Source organism: Alternaria metachromatica (assembly GCF_023757995.1).
Source record: "Alternaria metachromatica strain BMP 0045 chromosome Unknown scaffold_1, whole genome shotgun sequence".
Lineage (NCBI taxonomy): Eukaryota > Fungi > Ascomycota > Dothideomycetes > Pleosporales > Pleosporaceae > Alternaria > Alternaria metachromatica.
Genome location: NW_026055492.1, coordinates 528,546 through 546,204, shown reverse-complemented (window position 1 = coordinate 546,204; position 17,659 = coordinate 528,546). Strand labels below are relative to the sequence as shown.

Below are 17,659 nucleotides of genomic sequence, written 5' to 3'. Positions count from 1 at the left end.
AGACACCAGACTTCCCGTGGGGATTCCCCTACCTTCACCACCGAGCGACCGCTGCCCAGTAGCCCAGTTCTTTTGTGGCAGTCTCTCTTGTTTAGTAGAGTAGGCGTTTGCGGTGTGCGCGGGTCTGGGTCGTCGGTTGTGAGGAATGCGTTTGAAGCCGACTATCGAGGTGTTCGGTGGGCAATTTGGAGGTAAAGGCAAGATCTGTGAAGAGATATCGGCCGTGCTGCTATCTCAGACAGCAGGCGTTGGGTGTTGGGCGGTGTGATTAGTTGGACTACTGGAGCAGAAGGTACGATGGTCGCAACAGCGGTCTTTGCCGAAGATCAGGCGGTTCCCGAGACGGCGCTAGAGGGAGCGAGATAATGTACAGTGTCCCAGAAAAGTTTGAACAGGAAAGGAAATAGGAACAGGAAAATCTGACTGCTGGTGTATTCTTGCGTCCTGTTGACGCGATGCTGAGCTGAGGTTCGTCGAGTGACGCTGCTAACCACAAGCCGCCGGAGTTATGCACCCTCGCCCGATTGGACACGACTTCCCCAGAGCCCCGCTTGATCGCGCAGCTGAAATCAAGCTTGCCCACATCCAATGTCTACCACTTTTGCGCTAGATCGAAGAAGACTGAGCACTCTCCCACTGTTTCCACGCTTCCTGATCGTTCCACGGCGGCAGTACCATGGGCAGCTTCTCAGGCGACTGCAAAAGTGGAGGCACAAAGTCAGTATCTACCTCATGCATTTCATACAGTCAGAACTTACTTGATCCGGCCACTGCTCTGCGATGACCTTGATCAACTCCTGGTAGAAGATCTCGTATCCTGCTGGGTTCAAGTGAAGCCCTGAAACGTGCAGTTAGCATGGCGAGGAAACAGGAAGGTTTTGCGAAACCCTTACCATCGTACATAAGCTCCACGAGGGCGTCATTCTGCGAGACGTCTAAAGAGCCCGGTAGATCATCACCCAGCTTCCAAATATCTGCTTTGAAGTCCGTCTTCGCCATGAAGGCTTTCCAGAGATTTACGACAGGCAGGCCAAGCTCGGCGCCAAGTTGAACGACTGCATCGGCATATGTTTTGGTCGCACCCGCCAGGCGCGTCACGCTAGCATATCCGTTCGACTGGTCTCTTGGCCACCACAGATGCTCGTTGATTGGGGGAGGAGCTACTAGGATGATACGAGGGTCGTGGGCTTTGATCTGCGGATGGGACATGATGTCCTTTAGGTTCTTGATGAACTCATCAAGAGGAATATGCTGCTTGTTTGGCGCATCTGGTAACGATGAGTCGTTGGCGCCGAAGAAGATGGTCTGTATGGTCAGTCAGGGCTGCATCTAGCATGGACAAGTCTTACTATGAACCGAATCTTAGCCTGATCCGGCGGGGGCACGATGGCGGGCAGTATCTGGAGAGCTTGGCGGGTGTTGTACCCACTGTCATGGTGTTAGTTGTCGGTGCGGTCGTAAGGGTAGGGCGTCATAACCTGAAGCCGCGGTTGACTACATCCAGTCGCCTGATGTATGCTGTTGGAATCATTAGTGCCTTTTACAGTGGCCCGAGCCAATGGCCGCCATGGAAGCTTCACGAAGAGATGTTTTGCATGGGGTAGTAATCGGGAGACATGATGATATTTGGACTGACCAGCTTGAAGGGCTGCAGAGAAGGCAAAGCCTCGCTCCTGGGAGAAGGAGTCCTGGGTTATGCTGTCTCCGAAGAGGAAGAACTGTTCATAGAGAGCAGGCTACAGTCATCAGCACGCAGTCCCAATGGCACTCAATGTCCAGCAGGACTCACCATCTTGAATGCTTTTAGAGAGATGTAGGCACGATCGTCGTCAGACCTTCCGGAATGTCTGCTAGTACCTTGGATATCTCGCTCGGCGAAATCCCGGTGTTCCGAAACCGGCTTTCCCGAGTTGCGTCGTCTGTATCTTCAGATCAGCGGCTCAGCAGCAGATGGATGCGCGGGCGGATAAGAAACGACAGATTGGCAGCCTCTACCCCCCAATTCTCCCGACCGCGAGACGCACGTCAGTGTGTAGTGGTGGGGCTGGGGGCTGCGATTGGCGGCTACGGCATCGCGCCTTCTCCGTGTAGGGTTAGCACCTTCCGTTTGCCCTGCGTTCCGTCACCATCGCGTCCACGGGTGCACCCCAATAATCACATGGGACGCGCCTACCGCCCTTTGCGGTGGTGAGACACCTGAGGTCAGCCTCCGAGGGCTGCGCACCGCTGCCTGCTGGAGCTGCTCGAGCTGCTGCTTTTGCTGCTTTGTTCGCCTGGCCGCCCTGCACACGCAAGCCGGTCTGAAACAGCTGGCGGACCCGCGGCGGAGCCTATCTCGCCCCGGACACAGGACAACAACGCATCCTGGAGGGATCCGCGGCATAGTGGGGAGCAGCCATGGTGCCCAGCCATAACATATCCATCGTGACACCGCCATCGTTTTCCGGATGACCATGATAGCGGCCTCTGCTCGGCGACATGTCTCTGGCTGCCCTCGACACTAATAGACCGCCCCTGCCCCGATTGTAGCTGCTGCCTCCCTACCCACCGCCCTCGCCATGCCCAAGTCGATGCAGTCGTACCACAGCGTCGACGACTACGACGCCGACGATGACTACGCCGCCGAACAGCGCGAGCGCGACGACACCTTCAGCAGCACCACGCCCACGTCGCCCACGCTCACCTTCAGCGCCCAGCGCCCGATGCGTGCCTCGGACACGGACCTCACGAGGTCGACGGGCAGCGTCAACGAGCGGACCGCCCTGCTAGGAGTGCCCCATCTGCGGGGGGCCAGGTCCTACAAGAGCCTGCCCGCCACCTCCCCGGGCACCCCTCGCCCGGGCATGACGCGCAACAACAGCCAGCTGCCCACCAGCTCGCGCATGCGGAGCCGCCGGGGCTCCCTCACCGGCGGCCACACCTTCAGCCAGCGCCTCGTCAATGCCCTGGGCGAGCGGGGGGCGGGCCTCGAGCAGAGCATGCACTCCGCAAAGGCGTCTTTCTTCCAGGACAACCGCGTGTGGTACGATCAGTTCACGTCGACCGACTGGGTCCACGACAACATCGCCGACGCCTACCGCGTCAAGGCCCTGCGGAGCCGAAAGGACATCAGGGGCCGCCTCGCCGCTTGGTTCGACGGTGCGCAGGGCTGGATTCTGGTAGCCCTAATCGGCGTGCTCACTGCCGTGTGCGCCTACTTCGTCAACACCACCGAGACCACGCTGTTCGATCTGAAGCAGGGCTACTGCACTACCGGCTGGAACAAGAGCCGCAAGGCGTGCTGCCAAGGTGCCTCGATATGCGACAACTGGCTCAAGTGGTCCGAGGCGGTCCGCAATGACAGGCTGGACGTCGTCCAGACCCAATATGGCTTTTTCGTCCTCTCCGTCATCTTGCTCTCCATGGCCTCGTGTCTGCTCACGCTCACCACAAAAACAGTCATCCCTTCAGCCATCTCACTGTCCACACTCGACGAAAACCTCGGCGCAGAAGTCCGGAGATACTCTGATCAGGCAGAGGAAGAAGACCGCAAGCGCAGCATCAGCCCAGAGTCAAGGTTCCAGGAAGTCCAGGCACGGCCACCCATGGTCTACTACTCCGCTGCGGGCAGTGGTGTAGCCGAAGTCAAGGTCATTCTCAGTGGTTTCGTTCTCCACGGTTATCTGGGTGTACGCACACTGCTCGTCAAGACGCTAGCTCTGATCCTCAGTGTCGCATCGGGCCTCAGTCTCGGTAAGGAGGGCCCATACGTGCACATTGCGACTTGCATAGGAAACATTGCGTGTCGTATATTCTCAAAGTATAGCAACAACGACGGCAAACGCAGGGAGATTCTCAGCGCTAGTGCCGCTAGTGGTGTTGCCGTAGCTTTCGGCGCTCCGATTGGCGGAGTGCTCTTCAGTTTAGAGGAAGTGAGCTACTACTTTCCGTCCAAGACGCTCTTCAGAACCTTCTTTTGCTGCATCGTAAGTCGCTAGTCTCTCCTCTCGACATTGCTAATCGCTCATAGGCGGCTGCGTTATCTCTTAAATTCTTGGATCCATACGGCACCAAGAAGATCGTCCTCTTCGAGGTTCGGTATCATCTAGACTGGAAGTTTTTTGAACTGGCAACCTTTGTGTTCACCGGCGCTGTGGGTGGCGTTCTCGGCGCATTGTTCATCAAAGCATCTCGCATCTGGGCACGAACATTCCGTCGCATACCCGTCATCAAGAAGCACCCGCTCCTTGAGGTCTTCCTGGTTGCGCTTGTGACTGGTTTGATCAGTTTCTGGAACCGATACACCAAACTTCCCGTCACCGAACTCTTGTTCGAACTGGCAAGTCCATGCGACACGTACACAGACACCGGCGACGGTCTTTGTCCGACCCTCGAGCATATCCCGAGCGTACTCAAAACCTTGTTCTTCGCGTTTGTCATCAAGGCTCTTCTTACTGTCGTCACCTTTGGTATCAAGGTCCCAGCCGGTATCTATGTACCTTCCATGGTCGTAGGCGGTCTCGCTGGGCGCTTTATCGGCCACACTGTTCAACTTGCTGCTCTACGCTTCAACCATCTGGGCGTCTTCGGAGAGTGTTCGCCTGACGGTCCGCCAGGTTCATGCGTCGTTCCTGGAGTGTACGCGCTAGTGGCTGCTGGGGCAACAATGACCGGTGTCACTCGTCTTAGTATCACACTGGCAGTTATCTTATTCGAGCTCACGGGTAGTCTGGATCACGTACTCCCTTTCTCTCTCGGCATTCTGGTCGCCAAATGGGTGGCGGATGCCATTGAACCGCTCAGTATCTACGACCTGCTCACAGACATGAACTCGTACCCATTCCTCGATAACAAAGTTCGGCCCATCTTCACATCCGAGCTTGGCGACATCACTACTGGGAAGAGACAGGATCATATCATCGATATTTCAGAAGACGCGCTCATCCCTGCAGTCGAGCTGCGTGCAAAGCAACGTGGACTGCAAATGATAGGTGAGCTGGACGGCGGCCTATCCATCATCAAGAACGGCGTTCTTGTTGGCCTCATTCCCGCACCAGATCTAGAGTTTGCGCTCGATAAGCTGGAGAACGAAGAGAACACGCTTTGCCTCATGTCACCACGAGTCGATTGGGCTGCAGGGCGTGAGCCCCAAGACGAAGAAGAGCAAGAAGCTTACGATCCAAGTGATTTCACTCCATATATTGACCCAGCACCTGTTGCATTGGATGTTCACTCACCGATGGACTTGGTATACGAATGCTTTGTAAAGCTCGGACTACGATATATCTGCGTGCTCAGGGATGGCAAGTACGCTGGTCTGGTACGTATCACGTCAGAAGTTGAGATTGAGCAATACTAACTACAAGTAGGTTCACAAGAAGACTTTCGTCAAGTACGTCAAAGAATTGGAGCATCAGGAAAAGAAAGGACGTGAGATCTAGGTCCTAGCGGCATTACATTTCCCTTCTTTGTTTCTTGCATAGCGTCATACCCTCATTATCATTCAGCGATCTTTCCCTTCACTTTCAGTTCATTTCCACAAGCATATACTGCATTTAGACTGGCGTTACATGGCATGTCTTCGTAGATGACGCGGTATCACATGGCAAGCGTAGAGCATACATGGAATCATTCATTCAAAATGTTCACAGGATTGGTTCACAGCCTTCATCATTGCATCCGGTGTTTCCTTTGTCAACATAGCTTGAGATGCCCGACTACTTGTTCTACAACATTTCATGCACTCTACAATTTGAGGTCGATGTGGTAGTGCAGCCGTTTGCACGGTCCCTGATGTGTGCGCACGCGATCGCATCAACCTCCTATCTGACATCGTTGCCTGGAATAATTTTCTACGCAGCTGCACATTCACTTCTTGTGGAGTCGTGACCTAGCGTCTACGCTGAATCATATCCATAGTCGAGTGAAATGTACACAAGGATCAACCTGACAATTACGACCATTACCGCTACATATAGAACCGATCTCATCTGCCTGTCTACCAGGAATCGCTGCAATGCGTATGGCCTTGTTATTTCCCCTGTTCTTAGGGGTTCTTACATTAGTACTAGCCTCCACGAATCGGTACTGTCGAACCGGATCCGAAACTGACGCCCTCGATCCTGGCTCTATCGGCCCCCAGGAGGGTAACATGAATCACTTTAAATTTGGTATCGCGCAACCCTGGCCTCCCATCAGCATCCCCAAGAAGGGCCGGATTCGTCTCCTTCGATATTGTTTTGCGACCGCCAAGGCCAAAGCGGAACTTGACTGTCCACTCCAGAAGGGGTTCAAGATATGGGCCGACGCCATCAAGACACCAGCCAGTGCTGCGAACGGCCATTGCCTCGGGTGGATGGAGATTCATGACGGCAACGAGGATAAAAATGAGAGAACGTATCCGACCTGCTACCTCGATGACTACAAGGACAAGAAAGAGCCTGGAACGTGGAACCCAAAAGTAAGCGCGGACGCTCTTGCAATACATCTTGGAGTAGCAGAAGAAGCGCCATACGCTAGCATTGGGTACGACCATCGCAAAACCACCGCCGGCCGTCATTACATAGTCATGGGTTCGAAAAGCACAGAGCCTCATCGGGTAGCCCACGAAGTAAGTCTCCATGTTGCCGGCCGAACACATCTCGTCGCTTAGTTCACTGACACAAGAGCCAGATCGGCCACGTCCTCGGCATGGCTCACGAGCACTGCCGGTTTGACCGCGACGAAAACGTCCTTTTCCGGTGCGACAAACTAGTAGGCTACAAAGACGCCCTCATCGCCGCCAGCGTCGCCGGCCACCAAGACGCCGCAGAGCGCCTCTGCACCGAGCAAGGCTTTGCGAACGAATTCAACTTCGAAGCTGGTGCACAGTACACCAAGAACGGCGCTTTCAACAGCATCTACGCTCCCATCATGGACGAAGGCCCCTTTGACCTCGGCTCCATCATGATTTATCCCTCGAATGCGTATGCTGCGGATTCGAATTGCTGGGAAAAGAACGATATCAGTGTTTGTCCGCTTGTTGCTGCGCGCTTTGGGTCGACGTGGGCGATTCAGGTTAACACGGCGCCGTCGGTGGGGGATGTTAATTTTGTCAGGGCGTGGTATCCGTGGCTTGAAGAGCAGAAGGAACCTGGTGATGAGAAGCCGAAGGAACCTGGTGCTGAGACGCCGAGGACGGGTTCTGGTGCTGTTGTTGTTGGTAAGCGTGGGGGAGATGAAGCGGAGCGTGAGCTTGTTAGAGTACAACGTCTTGGGGTTAGAGATGGGAATGTTTTGGTGAAGGCATCGTAGAGGGAATTAGAAACGTCCATGGTGGTGGAAAGGAGACAACGGGTCGTGCCACGACTGGACGTTGGGGACATTGTCGCATGCCTGCTGTGAGAGACGCCGTTGCAGCTAGGGGTCGGAGAAGACTGTTCCCGTCGTCTGTGATTGTTCAATATCCTGCTTTTGATGTTGTCGCATAGGCAATAGAAGGATGAAGACGCATAAGCCCCACTTCGCCCCTCCACCACCACAATGCCGCAAAAAAGAACATTCTTCACAACAGAACCCCAGGACACCACAAGCAAAAAGGAATGGCGTCTGCCTGTTGCCGTAGTTGCCTTCCGCCAGAATTGAACCTTCACGGCACGTCAGCGTCGGTCGTCTCCTGCGTGCTTCGAATGGGGGTGTTACTCACTGACGACCTCGTCATTACTAGTGACGCGCTCTACCACTGAGCTAGGAAGGCTTGCTAGTTGGATGGCAAACGCTTCAAATAAACGTCTTATTTTCTAATTCGTGGCTGGCATCTATAACCTACATCTATACACCGGTCCTTGCATTCGCCGTGATCGGCCGCCAAAATGCGGTGTCGTGTCTAGCGGGGCAAAACCATCAGGGTCTAATCACAGAGCGGCACAAGCGGGTACATATGAAATATCCGCAGCTCAATTTGTGCTAGCTGCAATCAACGCTTATTTCCTCCCTCCAACACTACCCTTCCACCTCCCTCTGCCCAACTTGTCGGTTCCCGTCTTCTCCGCATCCGCGCCATTGAAGACAACACTTCTCTCATCGCCCCTCGGCAGGACAACCTCCAGGTCCTTCCAATGCGGGACGAAGCCATCTTGCAATTTCTCCTCATATTGCACCAGTACCTGCGTGGCCGTTGACTCGAAAGAGACTATGAACCTGGAGATCCTGGCTGGCGGCGGCGAAACACCGTCGTCTTCGTACCAAGTAGACGTGTAGACTTTACCGTTGGAAGAAGCCTTTGGAGGGAAGATCTCTACCCCCCGGTAGTCGTCCAGGGGCAGGTTCGCCGGGTTGTTTATTTCGCCTACAGAGAGGACTTGTTCCGCCCGTCCAACAGGTATCGCGCTTCCAACTTTCGCCAAAACAGGAATGCTGGACTCCCAGTGCGATGCAACATCAACCCACTGTCCCGCGCTGTAATACGTTTGTGGGTCGTTGTTCAGGTCCAGAAACGCGGCATCAGGGTCTGAAGCGTCCTTGGGAAGGTACATGCTAGCAGTCTCGGCACCAGGAGTGAAGACACCACCGACCAGTAGTGCATCACCAAGCCAGTACTGTGTCTCGCCATCGGTAAGTATCTTGTTGGTCCAAATCCCTGGATCACTCTCATATCCCCATCCAGTCCAACGCTGCGGTGGCGTGGCAGTCATGTGAGAATGCAGCGCTAGCGAGTAGAGATAGGGGATGAGTTCGTAGCGGCGCTTGATCGTGTCGCGGATTATGCTAGTCACCTCGGGATACATCCAAGGCTCGATAACATCGCCGACGCGGTTGTCCTTGCCCGTTTTGAAGCAATTGATGGCGAAGCGCGAACTGTAGATGCCTTGCTGGCACCAGCGGACGAGAAGCTCGGGACTGGGCTGTGGGCCTTCGAAACCGCCTATGTCGTGGCCGTAGCATTGCATTAGACACACGCCCGCGGTGAGGGACAGAGCGTTGGCGCCTTTCATGCCAGGCCAAGAGGTGACATTGTCTCCGCTCCAGGCACTTGCACAGTATCGAAGCGTTCCTGCTGTGGCGCTTCGGGTCAAGATGAAAGGGCGTTGCGCAGGTTCCATCTCCAAGGCCGCATCGTGCGAAGATTTCCCCATCAGTTCGGTGTTGAGGGCACGACCCCAGAATCCGATGCTGGTGCCATAGTGGTCGCTCTTGGGCTCTTGGGTAACTGCTGGCTCATCTAGCGCGCACTGCCAGCCGTCGTGTGGAACAGTGTATTCGTTGTTGTCGTTCCAAATGCAGTCAATACCGACACGCTTCAGCTCGCGGATGCCGTCGTACCACCACTTGTATCCGGCCTTTGAGGTGAAGTCAATATGGCCACCGACTCCACTCTCACCTCCACCCGCGCTCCATAGTCTCGCTTCAGCTGATGCGAGTGTCAACGAATCCGTAAAGAATGCGCCAGCGTCTTTGAGCTTTTGATACTCGGGATGGCTGCCCAATACATACGGCTTCACGTTTGCAATGAGCCGAATGCCTTCCTTGTGATAAGCATTGATCCAGCCTTTCGGATCAGGAAACCGGTGCTTGTTCCACGTAAACACGTTGCGCGTCTTCGGTTCTGTCTCTGCGACCGTATAGCCAGATGACATTTGCATGCCGGAGCATGGAATGTCGTGTTCTTTGAGCTTGGCAGCAAACTCCATCATGCTCTGACTAGCAGGTGGGTCGTCCGTCATGGAGTACTTCATACCACCAGCCAGGTAACCGAATGCCCACCGCGGCACCAGAAGTGGATAGCCAACGAGGTCAGCGTAGATGCGCACAATATCCGGTAGTGTCTTTCCGACCAAGAGATACTCCTCGAGGCCGCCATAGTCTTGACGATAGACTTTGAAGCGTCCCCACATCCCATCCATCTCAGAGCCGACCTGGTAAAAGAGGTCAGCATGCGTCACAGATGCAGGTGTACAGCGGTATCTCTTACAGAGTAGAAGCCGCGGGCGTGTGACGTTGAGAAGATACCAACACAGCCATCTGGCGTGCAATTGATCAGGAGAGGAATGTGCTTATAGAGCGGGTCTGTACGATAAACATCGTAGCCGAAAGAGTCGGTGGCGGAGAGAACGAAGTGACGATTTGATAAATCCATGGGCGCTGGCTTCTCGCCAAGTCCAAGGTGAAGAGTCCCATTATTGTAGCGTGTGTAGTGCGAAACCCCAGGCCCATCAGCAACATAGGAGCGATTGGGCAGATCGGTATGAATGGGTGTCTTTTGGCCAGGAAGCGTAAGTGATACTATGGGTACACCGCCTTCCCAATCCACATTGGCAGTGACTCCATCGACGGCGAATGCTTTTGAGGTGGTGCTTGATGATACCCGTGCCGCAGTCGTGTCGTCCAGGGTCTTGCTCGGTACTGGTGTGGCTCGGTGTGGCGGCAACAAGTGCTTGGGCGACGTGAAAGTCGTTCGGAAAAGTCCAGGTCGTAAGGCGTCGAATGTGAAAACAAAGCCCGAGTTTGACTCCAACTCAACGCTCGTATCAGACGATGCAGTCGCGGGAGCAGCTTGGTAGCCGCTGGGGACGTGCTCAAGCATCGGCATGATGAATATAGAACGGGTTTAACAGTTAGCAATGCCGGTCTTCTTGCCAAGTATCATGACCATCATGAATCATACTGTACTTATAGCAAGACAGGCCATTGAACTTCGCCCGAAAGTACCATCGGAGAAAACCGAAGGATCCTACCCTCGTCACGAGGCTAAAGGCATCCATCCTTGGCTGCCGGTTTCTTCGGCCGTAGCTACGAGACCTAGCCCGAAGAGAGACAAGATCAGCGTCTGGGGTCCCCGTGGGGATGCGTATAAGTGCAGTCGGGCCATATTGACCTACTACTGCAGCATTATCTCAGACTCTTCCTGGGTTGATTGTAGTCTTCTTGTTGAACATGTCGAAACCGGAGGTGACCGACGACGTCGCCGCGTCCAAGCCCAACGTCGAAACCACGGAGTCGCTTTACAAGCAAGGCAATGCGACGGACGGCAAAGGCAAAGACAAAGCGGCTGCACTCCTCGCCTCGAACGAACGCATCATCGTAACATCCGCCGAGAACAAACGCGTCTTGAAGAAGATTGATCTTGTCATCTTGCCCATCCTACTCAGCGTCTACTTCCTCCAATCACTCGACAAGACCACGCTATCCTACGCCTCCGTCTTTGGCCTCATCGAAGATGCAAACCTCGATCCCAACAGTCAACAATACTCATGGCTTGGGAGTATCGTGTATATTGCGCAGCTAGTGGCACAGCCGTTGGTGGCAGTGTTGCTGGTCAAGCTCAGGATGGGTAAGTTCATGGGTGTAATGGTGTTCACCTGGGGCTGCATATTATGCGGAATGGCGGGTGCCAGCAGCTTCGCCGGGCTGATGGCCACGCGATTCTTGTTGGGCGCTTTCGAAGCTGCCGTTGGTAAGCCAACTCTTCAAGCCATCGCGAAAACTATCGCTAACGCATCTAGCTCCTGCTTTCATCGCCGTTGTTCAAATGTGGTATAAGCGTGGCGAGCAAACGAACCGAAACGCAGCTTGGTACGCCATGCTGGGCATGGTCAACATCCTCGGCAGTCTGCTCTGCTACGGGTTGGGCCACATCCAGTCCAATCTTCTGTACTCATACCAGATCATCTTTCTCTTTTGTGGTCTCCTCACAGTCGTCGTTTCGGTCTTTGTATGGTTGTTCATGCCCGACTCACCCATGGAGGCAAGTAGTTTCCCTGTACGAGCTGATGTGAGAGATAAACTGACTTCGTGCCCCAATCTTTAGGCCAAGTTCTTCAACGATCACGAAAAGCTCGTCGCTGTCGAACGTCTGCGTATGAACCAGATGGGCGTTGCATCTCGTGTCTGGAAGTGGGACCACGTACTGGAGGCATTCATGGATCCCAAGACATGGCTTTGGTTTTCCATGTTGACAGCGATCAGCATCCCGAGTGGTGGTATCAGTGCTTTCGGGCCTCTAATCATCCAAAGTAAGAACAAGGCCCGTGCATATCGCATGTATGAGCTGTACTGATTGCTCAAACTTCAGGTTTCGGGTTTGGGCCCTTCGCTACGATCCTCTTCAACATGCCTTTCGGCGTTATCCAGATTATAGCTACCTGCGGTGGAGCTTGGCTAGCCACGTGGCTGAAACGGAAGTCGCCCGTGCTGATACTCTTATGTATACCACCAATCGCCGGCATCGTCATCCTCATGGTCGTTGGACGCGGCGACTCGAATCGCGGTGTACTTCTTCTCGGATACTACGTAAGTAGTGGCAACGCAAAACATGTAACCTACTAACCCTGTGCTTCCAGCTGACGTCTTTCTATCCCGGCATTTCACCTTTAATCTATAGCTGGTCAGGCCAAAACACAGGAGGCGACACGAAGCGTAAAGTAACGACAAGTATCCTCTTCGTCGGCGCCAGCGCAGGCAACATCATCGGCCCACAGCTCTTCAAACCGTCAGAAAAACCACACTACTACCGAGGCCTCCGCGCCAACCTCGCTCTCTTCATCGCGATCGTCGTCCTTATCCTGCTTGCAATGTTCTGGATCAAGCTTCTGAACCGGAAGCATGCGGCAACAAGAGAGAGTATGGGGAAGTCGGCCATTGTCGTCGATACCAGCATGGGTTCTGCGCGCGAGGGTGATGCAGAAGGAGCTGAGAACGCACAAGCCAGCGGCGTGGGCGATAAGGCGTTTGATGATGTGACTGACATCAAGAACGAAGACTTCATCTATGTATATTGATCAACGGGTTGACGCTTGAAACATGACTTCCGATAGTTGTAGCTTAGTTACAATATACACTGAACTTACATACAACATTTGCTCCATTGACATGTGCATGTAAACACTGTTGATACTCCCAGGATATGCTTGACCGTCGGATCCACGCAACATGCACGGCTCTTGTATAGCCGCCTGTAGGTCGTTCCTTCGCGTTCGGCCCACATAAGACACACATTAATACACATTTGCCTAAATATAGATTCTATTGCTTAATAGCTACTACTATCTTTAAAGTATTTTATTTTTATTTTCTAGACTTTTAGTTAACTTATAAACTATAACTATAAAAGTAGTTATTAGTATAAACTTTTTAGAGTAAGTAGCTATAGGCGTTACTTATAAAGTATAACTTTTTAGAATTTATTAGTATATAGCTAGGCTATTTAAGTTAATAAAAAAAACTCTCTACTATATTCTTCTTTTTTTTTAGAAAGTTTTTAGCTTAAAAAGTATTACTTATATAGTTAGCTATATTTATAGTAAATAGTAATACTATATACTTTATAAATAGCTATAGTAGATAAGGTTTTTTTAGATTTACTATATATATTAACTAATACTACTAGCGTTCTTAAACTTACTATATATTTAACTTAAATTCTTAATACTTTTTAAAGTACTAAGTATAGTAGAGAAAATAAAAATACTAAGAGTTAGTACTAGTACTTTATAAAATGCTGTTATAGCGCTTTAAAGAGTAGCTTAAAATATAAAAATTTAAAATACTAATATAGTTATATAAGTTATATAAGTAATAAAGACGCTAAAGTACGTATTTTATATTCTTTTATAGTTAACTTACTTTAGTATATATAATTCTAAAGTTTAGTTTTTCTATTTTATTTATAGTACTATAATAATATAGAGTAAGATAAGCTACTTATAATTTCTAAATTATATAACTACTATATACGTAAAGGTACTCCTTATTAAATAAGAGAGATCGCAATCCTTAGAGTATAGCCGCCTGCCTTCTAAGCATGCCTTTGGTTTAGAACAAGCTGTCGATATTGACAAAGAGATCTTGCCATCCGAGCGGCATATGTTTTAGGTTGAGCCCAGGAAAGTCTGCAGAGGTGGACATACGAAGTCAGTATAAATTTCACAAGCGTTTCTACAGTCCAAACTTACCCCACTCGAAGACGAACTCGCTGGGAACGTAACCCTGGAACTCGTCTTCAGCTACACTGCTTCTCGCTCCCGCCATCGAAGAGTCCTGGTCGGGTATCTGTTCCGCAGCATACTCTCGGAGAGCAGCTTCACACTTCTCGATGCTGGTTTGCAAGATCTGAAAGTATGCGATGTGGCCGACGGTAACAGTCTTGAGCTCTTCCAGTACGCGATGCGCATCGCTGAGCAGCGCCATGACCGAAGGTACCGGGTCGCGGAGGAGAATGGCTAACTTGAGGACCAGCAAGACTGAGACGGCGCACTTAGCCCAGACATAGTCGAGTGTCCAGCGAAAAGTACTGAGATACGTTGAGCCAGAGGTCGAGGCATGAGACACCGGCGATGAAGTTGGTGTTGACGATGACTGAAGCATGTAGTGAAGGTGTCGATTCGCTGCCTCCTTGGCTTTGCGTATGAAGTCGCGCTGAAATTCGGTCATGATCGCAATGTTCTCGATCCCGGAAGAGCCTACCGCCTTTAGGTACATGGTCATCGTCGCCCAAGCTTGCTGTATACACAAGTTCTGCAACGCAAGAGTCCGTTGATGTGGCGCTGGTTCGGTCAGAGCAATGTTGGTCCATTCATCGAGCCACAGTGACAGCTCAACACAAGCCTCCTCTACCGTAGTCCGGAGTTGGTCTTCGCTGTGTTGACCCATAAAGTCATTACTCCGGCCCATGATCTTTGTATAAGCTTCCGTGCGGATGATGTTGAGCTCCACTTGCGAGAGAAGGCGGATGTCGGTAGATGTACGTTCTGGGTGAGCTAATAGACATCTGATCTTTCGAGATGACATTTGAAGAGAAAGGCCCGGCAGTTTACCGCCATCTAGAGAGAAACTTGGATGTTTTTAGCAGCGCTCTCCGATCAGGCTAACACGATACTCACAAGAGCTCAAGATTGCAGATTCCAAGCCAAACTCTGGATAGACGGTAAAGCTCTTGCTCATGGGCGGTCACGATCCCGGAACGTGCGTGACTTTTGGCGATGAGCTGATCGACAACATGAGGTAGCCCAAGCTGAATGGCAAAGCGAAGGGCCATGGCCACCAGAACGAACGCGTTCTCCGAGTACGCAGCCACCAGTGCGATGGCCTGTATATCCTCTACTGTAGGGGTATTGGTGTTGATGAATAGGTCGGTAAATTGATCACGGACTCGAGTCTGGAGGCGGCCTAGATATGGGTGTACAGCGTCAGCATTTGTCTCATATGCAGTTCATACAGGAAAATTACTGACGATAGATTCTGGTGTTGAAACCTTCGGCAGCGCGACATCCAATACTGACTATGGCGTCAAAAAGGATTGGACTCCGTGAAGCCACTGATGCGATGTTGTCATGCCTCTCGCAAAAGATGGGCACGAGGTATTGCTATGGCTTTTAGTATGGTTCACCAGGTGAATCGGGGCTTTCATACACTGCCCGAGAAGAAACTTTGTAAAATCAGTGATCTGGGCTCGAGAGGTGCAGTGAGTTTGTCTACCTTTGATACCAGTGGACAGCCTGTTCCCATGTGATGAGACCTGCGTCAACGGCCGTTGCGTTGCACTTGGGCATAGACCGGAGTGCGACTTCTGGCACTGTCCCAGTCGCATCCTCCATGGGTAACTGCATTCATTATCATGGTCAGCTAGCTTTCCGCTGATTCGCGCAGGACACCACCTCAAATAAGGAGGAAACAGAACACCCTGGAGCTACATTGGCGCCAGATGTTCTGATTTGCCTCCTTTATCCTAGTGTAGTCTTCAGGCCTACGTACACTCTTGTCTTCATGTCGCTGGATGCGCATGTGTTCACGAAGTGCAGCCATCTCATTCTCGAGCCTTTCGATTCGCAACACATTTTCGTCCTTTACGGCGTCAAAGTATTGGCAAGTTGCGCCATTCCGGTCACATCGTTGGCAAGGGCGGTTCCCGTCGCATCGTACTTTGGACGTTCGGCAACTGACGCATGCATTGATGGCACGGCGTTTGCGCGGTCGCGGCGAATCCATTGTTATCGGGAATTTCGCACGTACTGGATGGCCCGGTTTTTTGAAGTCGGGGGTGGGCCTGATGGAGATGCGGGGAAGCTACACATGAGTCGTGGCTCTGCGGCGGAATCTACATTCGGCAACGGAGGACGCGACATTCGTCCCGCGGCAGACTTGGGGGCTTGCAATTGTCCAGCCAGAACACCCTGTATCGTTAGTGACCGTGAGTCGCACGTAAAAGTAAGGATGAAGATGATGCGTATCATTCGTCAACACGACCTAATGCCGTCTCATAGGAAAGTGACGCTAAATCCTGTTCGGACTGATGACCAGTCTGCTGCAACGAAGAATACTCAGTTTGGCGCGACATATTCGTTGATTGTAGGCGCAGTGTTGAGATCAAGATCAATGCCGAATTGCCCTGTAGCCTGCCCATAACTAGCCTTGACAGCCTCTGTTGCGTATATTCGCATCTCTTTTTCATATGCTTCTGTGACACCCGTCCATCTATCGCCATCGCCTCTCTCCCAGGCTTCGGCTATCAATCGACCGAGGAGAGCCGAGTCGCGCACAGCTGTGTTTGCGCCGTTACCTCCTGCTGGCGTCATAGCATGCACTGCATCACCGACCAGAGTGACACGAGGGTCATTGGGCCACTTCGGTACACCTTCTGGTGACGAACATGTTATCTTCCAGAAAGCTGCTTCCGACTCGGCCATGTTATCGAAGAGTGGCTTGACACGATCGTGCCAGTGCGATGTGAGCGCCTTTGCTATCTGTGCAGCAGGCGGCCCAGTAATCGTGTAATTGTCGTTCGGCGCTTTGATGACGCCTGGAGAGCCGATCATGGTCCAGCCGAAGTTGACGTCGGGCTTGTCCATGTCGCCTGCGCGCACGTTTGTGATGACGAAGACCTTGCCGCCGTTCGGCTGTGATGTATCGTCGACGAGGCGGAAGACACCTTCGCCCAGGGCCTTGAAGGCTGCTGTCGGGGCTTGTCCATGTATTCCTCTGGAACCGAGATCGTAGACTTTGATCGCCCCATTGGACAGCTGACCAGCGACTGCACTCTTGACACCCTCACCCCCGATCAGCATAGAGCCCTCCTCGGACTTGGTACCGTCGGCGAAGACTAGTCGCACACCATTGTCCGTCCTCTCGTAGGCTGCGACCTGATGTTTCCAAACCACACGGTCCTCGATGCCGTCCATGAACAGCTTGCGCATATCACCGCGCGACACTCCAACGACCTTGCCGTCTCTGCTGGTCAAAGGCTCGCTCTTGACGCTCGGAGCATCTCCACCTATTGTTTCGCCTGTCAGCGGGTTCACTGCCGCGAATCCAGCCCCGCCAGTTTTGCCGCAGGCGTCGTAGAACGTCTTGAATCCTGCCGGACCGAGCACTTGCTCAATGGCGTCCAGACCCTGCGCTGAGAGTCTCAACCTATAACCCTGCGCTCTGAAGACGATGGACGCGTCGCGTTCGAAGACGAGGAACGGGATCTTGGAACGGTGCAGCGAGCGGGCGAGGAGGAGCGAGGCGAGGCCGGCGCCGGAGATGAGAATAGGCTTCGGAGCGCTCATGGTGGACGGTGAATTGATATGGGGAGTAGGCGGCGTCTGGAAGGGCGTGGCATGGCTGGTGTTATAGCAGTCGCGCTTGGGGGTGAGGCAGGCGCGATGCAGTGCGTCAAGTGCATCGTTGGGCAAGTGGGGGCCGCGTCGGATCTCCTGGGCCTCCG

The 17,659-nt window shown here is 52.6% G+C and overlaps 6 protein-coding genes and 1 non-coding gene across 7 annotated transcripts; 2 read left to right on the top strand and 5 right to left on the bottom strand.

Annotated features, from left to right (window-relative positions):
- Nucleotides 1-606: 606 nt before the first annotated feature.
- On the bottom strand, nt 607-1,792 carry J4E83_000175 (uncharacterized protein; the record flags this gene model as incomplete). Its single annotated transcript, XM_049327138.1, has 7 exons — nt 607-696; nt 759-838; nt 894-1,305; nt 1,350-1,428; nt 1,479-1,518; nt 1,637-1,736; nt 1,790-1,792. 7 exons carry the CDS (start codon nt 1,790-1,792, stop codon nt 607-609), a joined length of 804 nt encoding a protein of 267 aa, XP_049193283.1.
- A 766-nt stretch (nt 1,793-2,558) lies between these two features.
- Nucleotides 2,559-7,272, top strand: J4E83_000174 (uncharacterized protein; the record flags this gene model as incomplete). The annotated part of the gene is made up of 5 exons (XM_049327137.1): nt 2,559-3,965; nt 4,010-5,299; nt 5,349-5,409; nt 6,051-6,589; nt 6,652-7,272. 5 exons carry the CDS (start codon nt 2,559-2,561, stop codon nt 7,270-7,272), a joined length of 3,918 nt encoding a protein of 1,305 aa, XP_049193282.1.
- A 311-nt stretch (nt 7,273-7,583) lies between these two features.
- On the bottom strand, nt 7,584-7,714 carry J4E83_000173. Its single transcript has one exon. It is a non-coding gene; the product is annotated as a tRNA-Thr (tRNA).
- A 226-nt stretch (nt 7,715-7,940) lies between these two features.
- On the bottom strand, nt 7,941-10,546 carry J4E83_000172 (uncharacterized protein; the record flags this gene model as incomplete). The annotated part of the gene is made up of 2 exons (XM_049327136.1): nt 7,941-9,872; nt 9,929-10,546. 2 exons carry the CDS (start codon nt 10,544-10,546, stop codon nt 7,941-7,943), a joined length of 2,550 nt encoding a protein of 849 aa, XP_049193281.1.
- A 344-nt stretch (nt 10,547-10,890) lies between these two features.
- On the top strand, nt 10,891-12,734 carry J4E83_000171 (uncharacterized protein; the record flags this gene model as incomplete). The annotated part of the gene is made up of 5 exons (XM_049327135.1): nt 10,891-11,410; nt 11,460-11,701; nt 11,765-11,969; nt 12,029-12,246; nt 12,297-12,734. The coding sequence occupies 5 exons, from the start codon at nt 10,891-10,893 to the stop codon at nt 12,732-12,734; spliced, it is 1,623 nt and encodes a 540-aa protein (XP_049193280.1).
- A 1,033-nt stretch (nt 12,735-13,767) lies between these two features.
- J4E83_000170 (uncharacterized protein) lies at nt 13,768-14,742 on the bottom strand (the record flags this gene model as incomplete). Its single annotated transcript, XM_049327134.1, has 2 exons — nt 13,768-13,844; nt 13,908-14,742. 2 exons carry the CDS (start codon nt 14,740-14,742, stop codon nt 13,768-13,770), a joined length of 912 nt encoding a protein of 303 aa, XP_049193279.1.
- A 1,529-nt stretch (nt 14,743-16,271) lies between these two features.
- Nucleotides 16,272-17,501, bottom strand: J4E83_000169 (uncharacterized protein; the record flags this gene model as incomplete). Its single annotated transcript, XM_049327133.1, has 1 exon — nt 16,272-17,501. The coding sequence occupies one exon, from the start codon at nt 17,499-17,501 to the stop codon at nt 16,272-16,274; it is 1,230 nt and encodes a 409-aa protein (XP_049193278.1).
- Nucleotides 17,502-17,659: the final 158 nt, after the last annotated feature.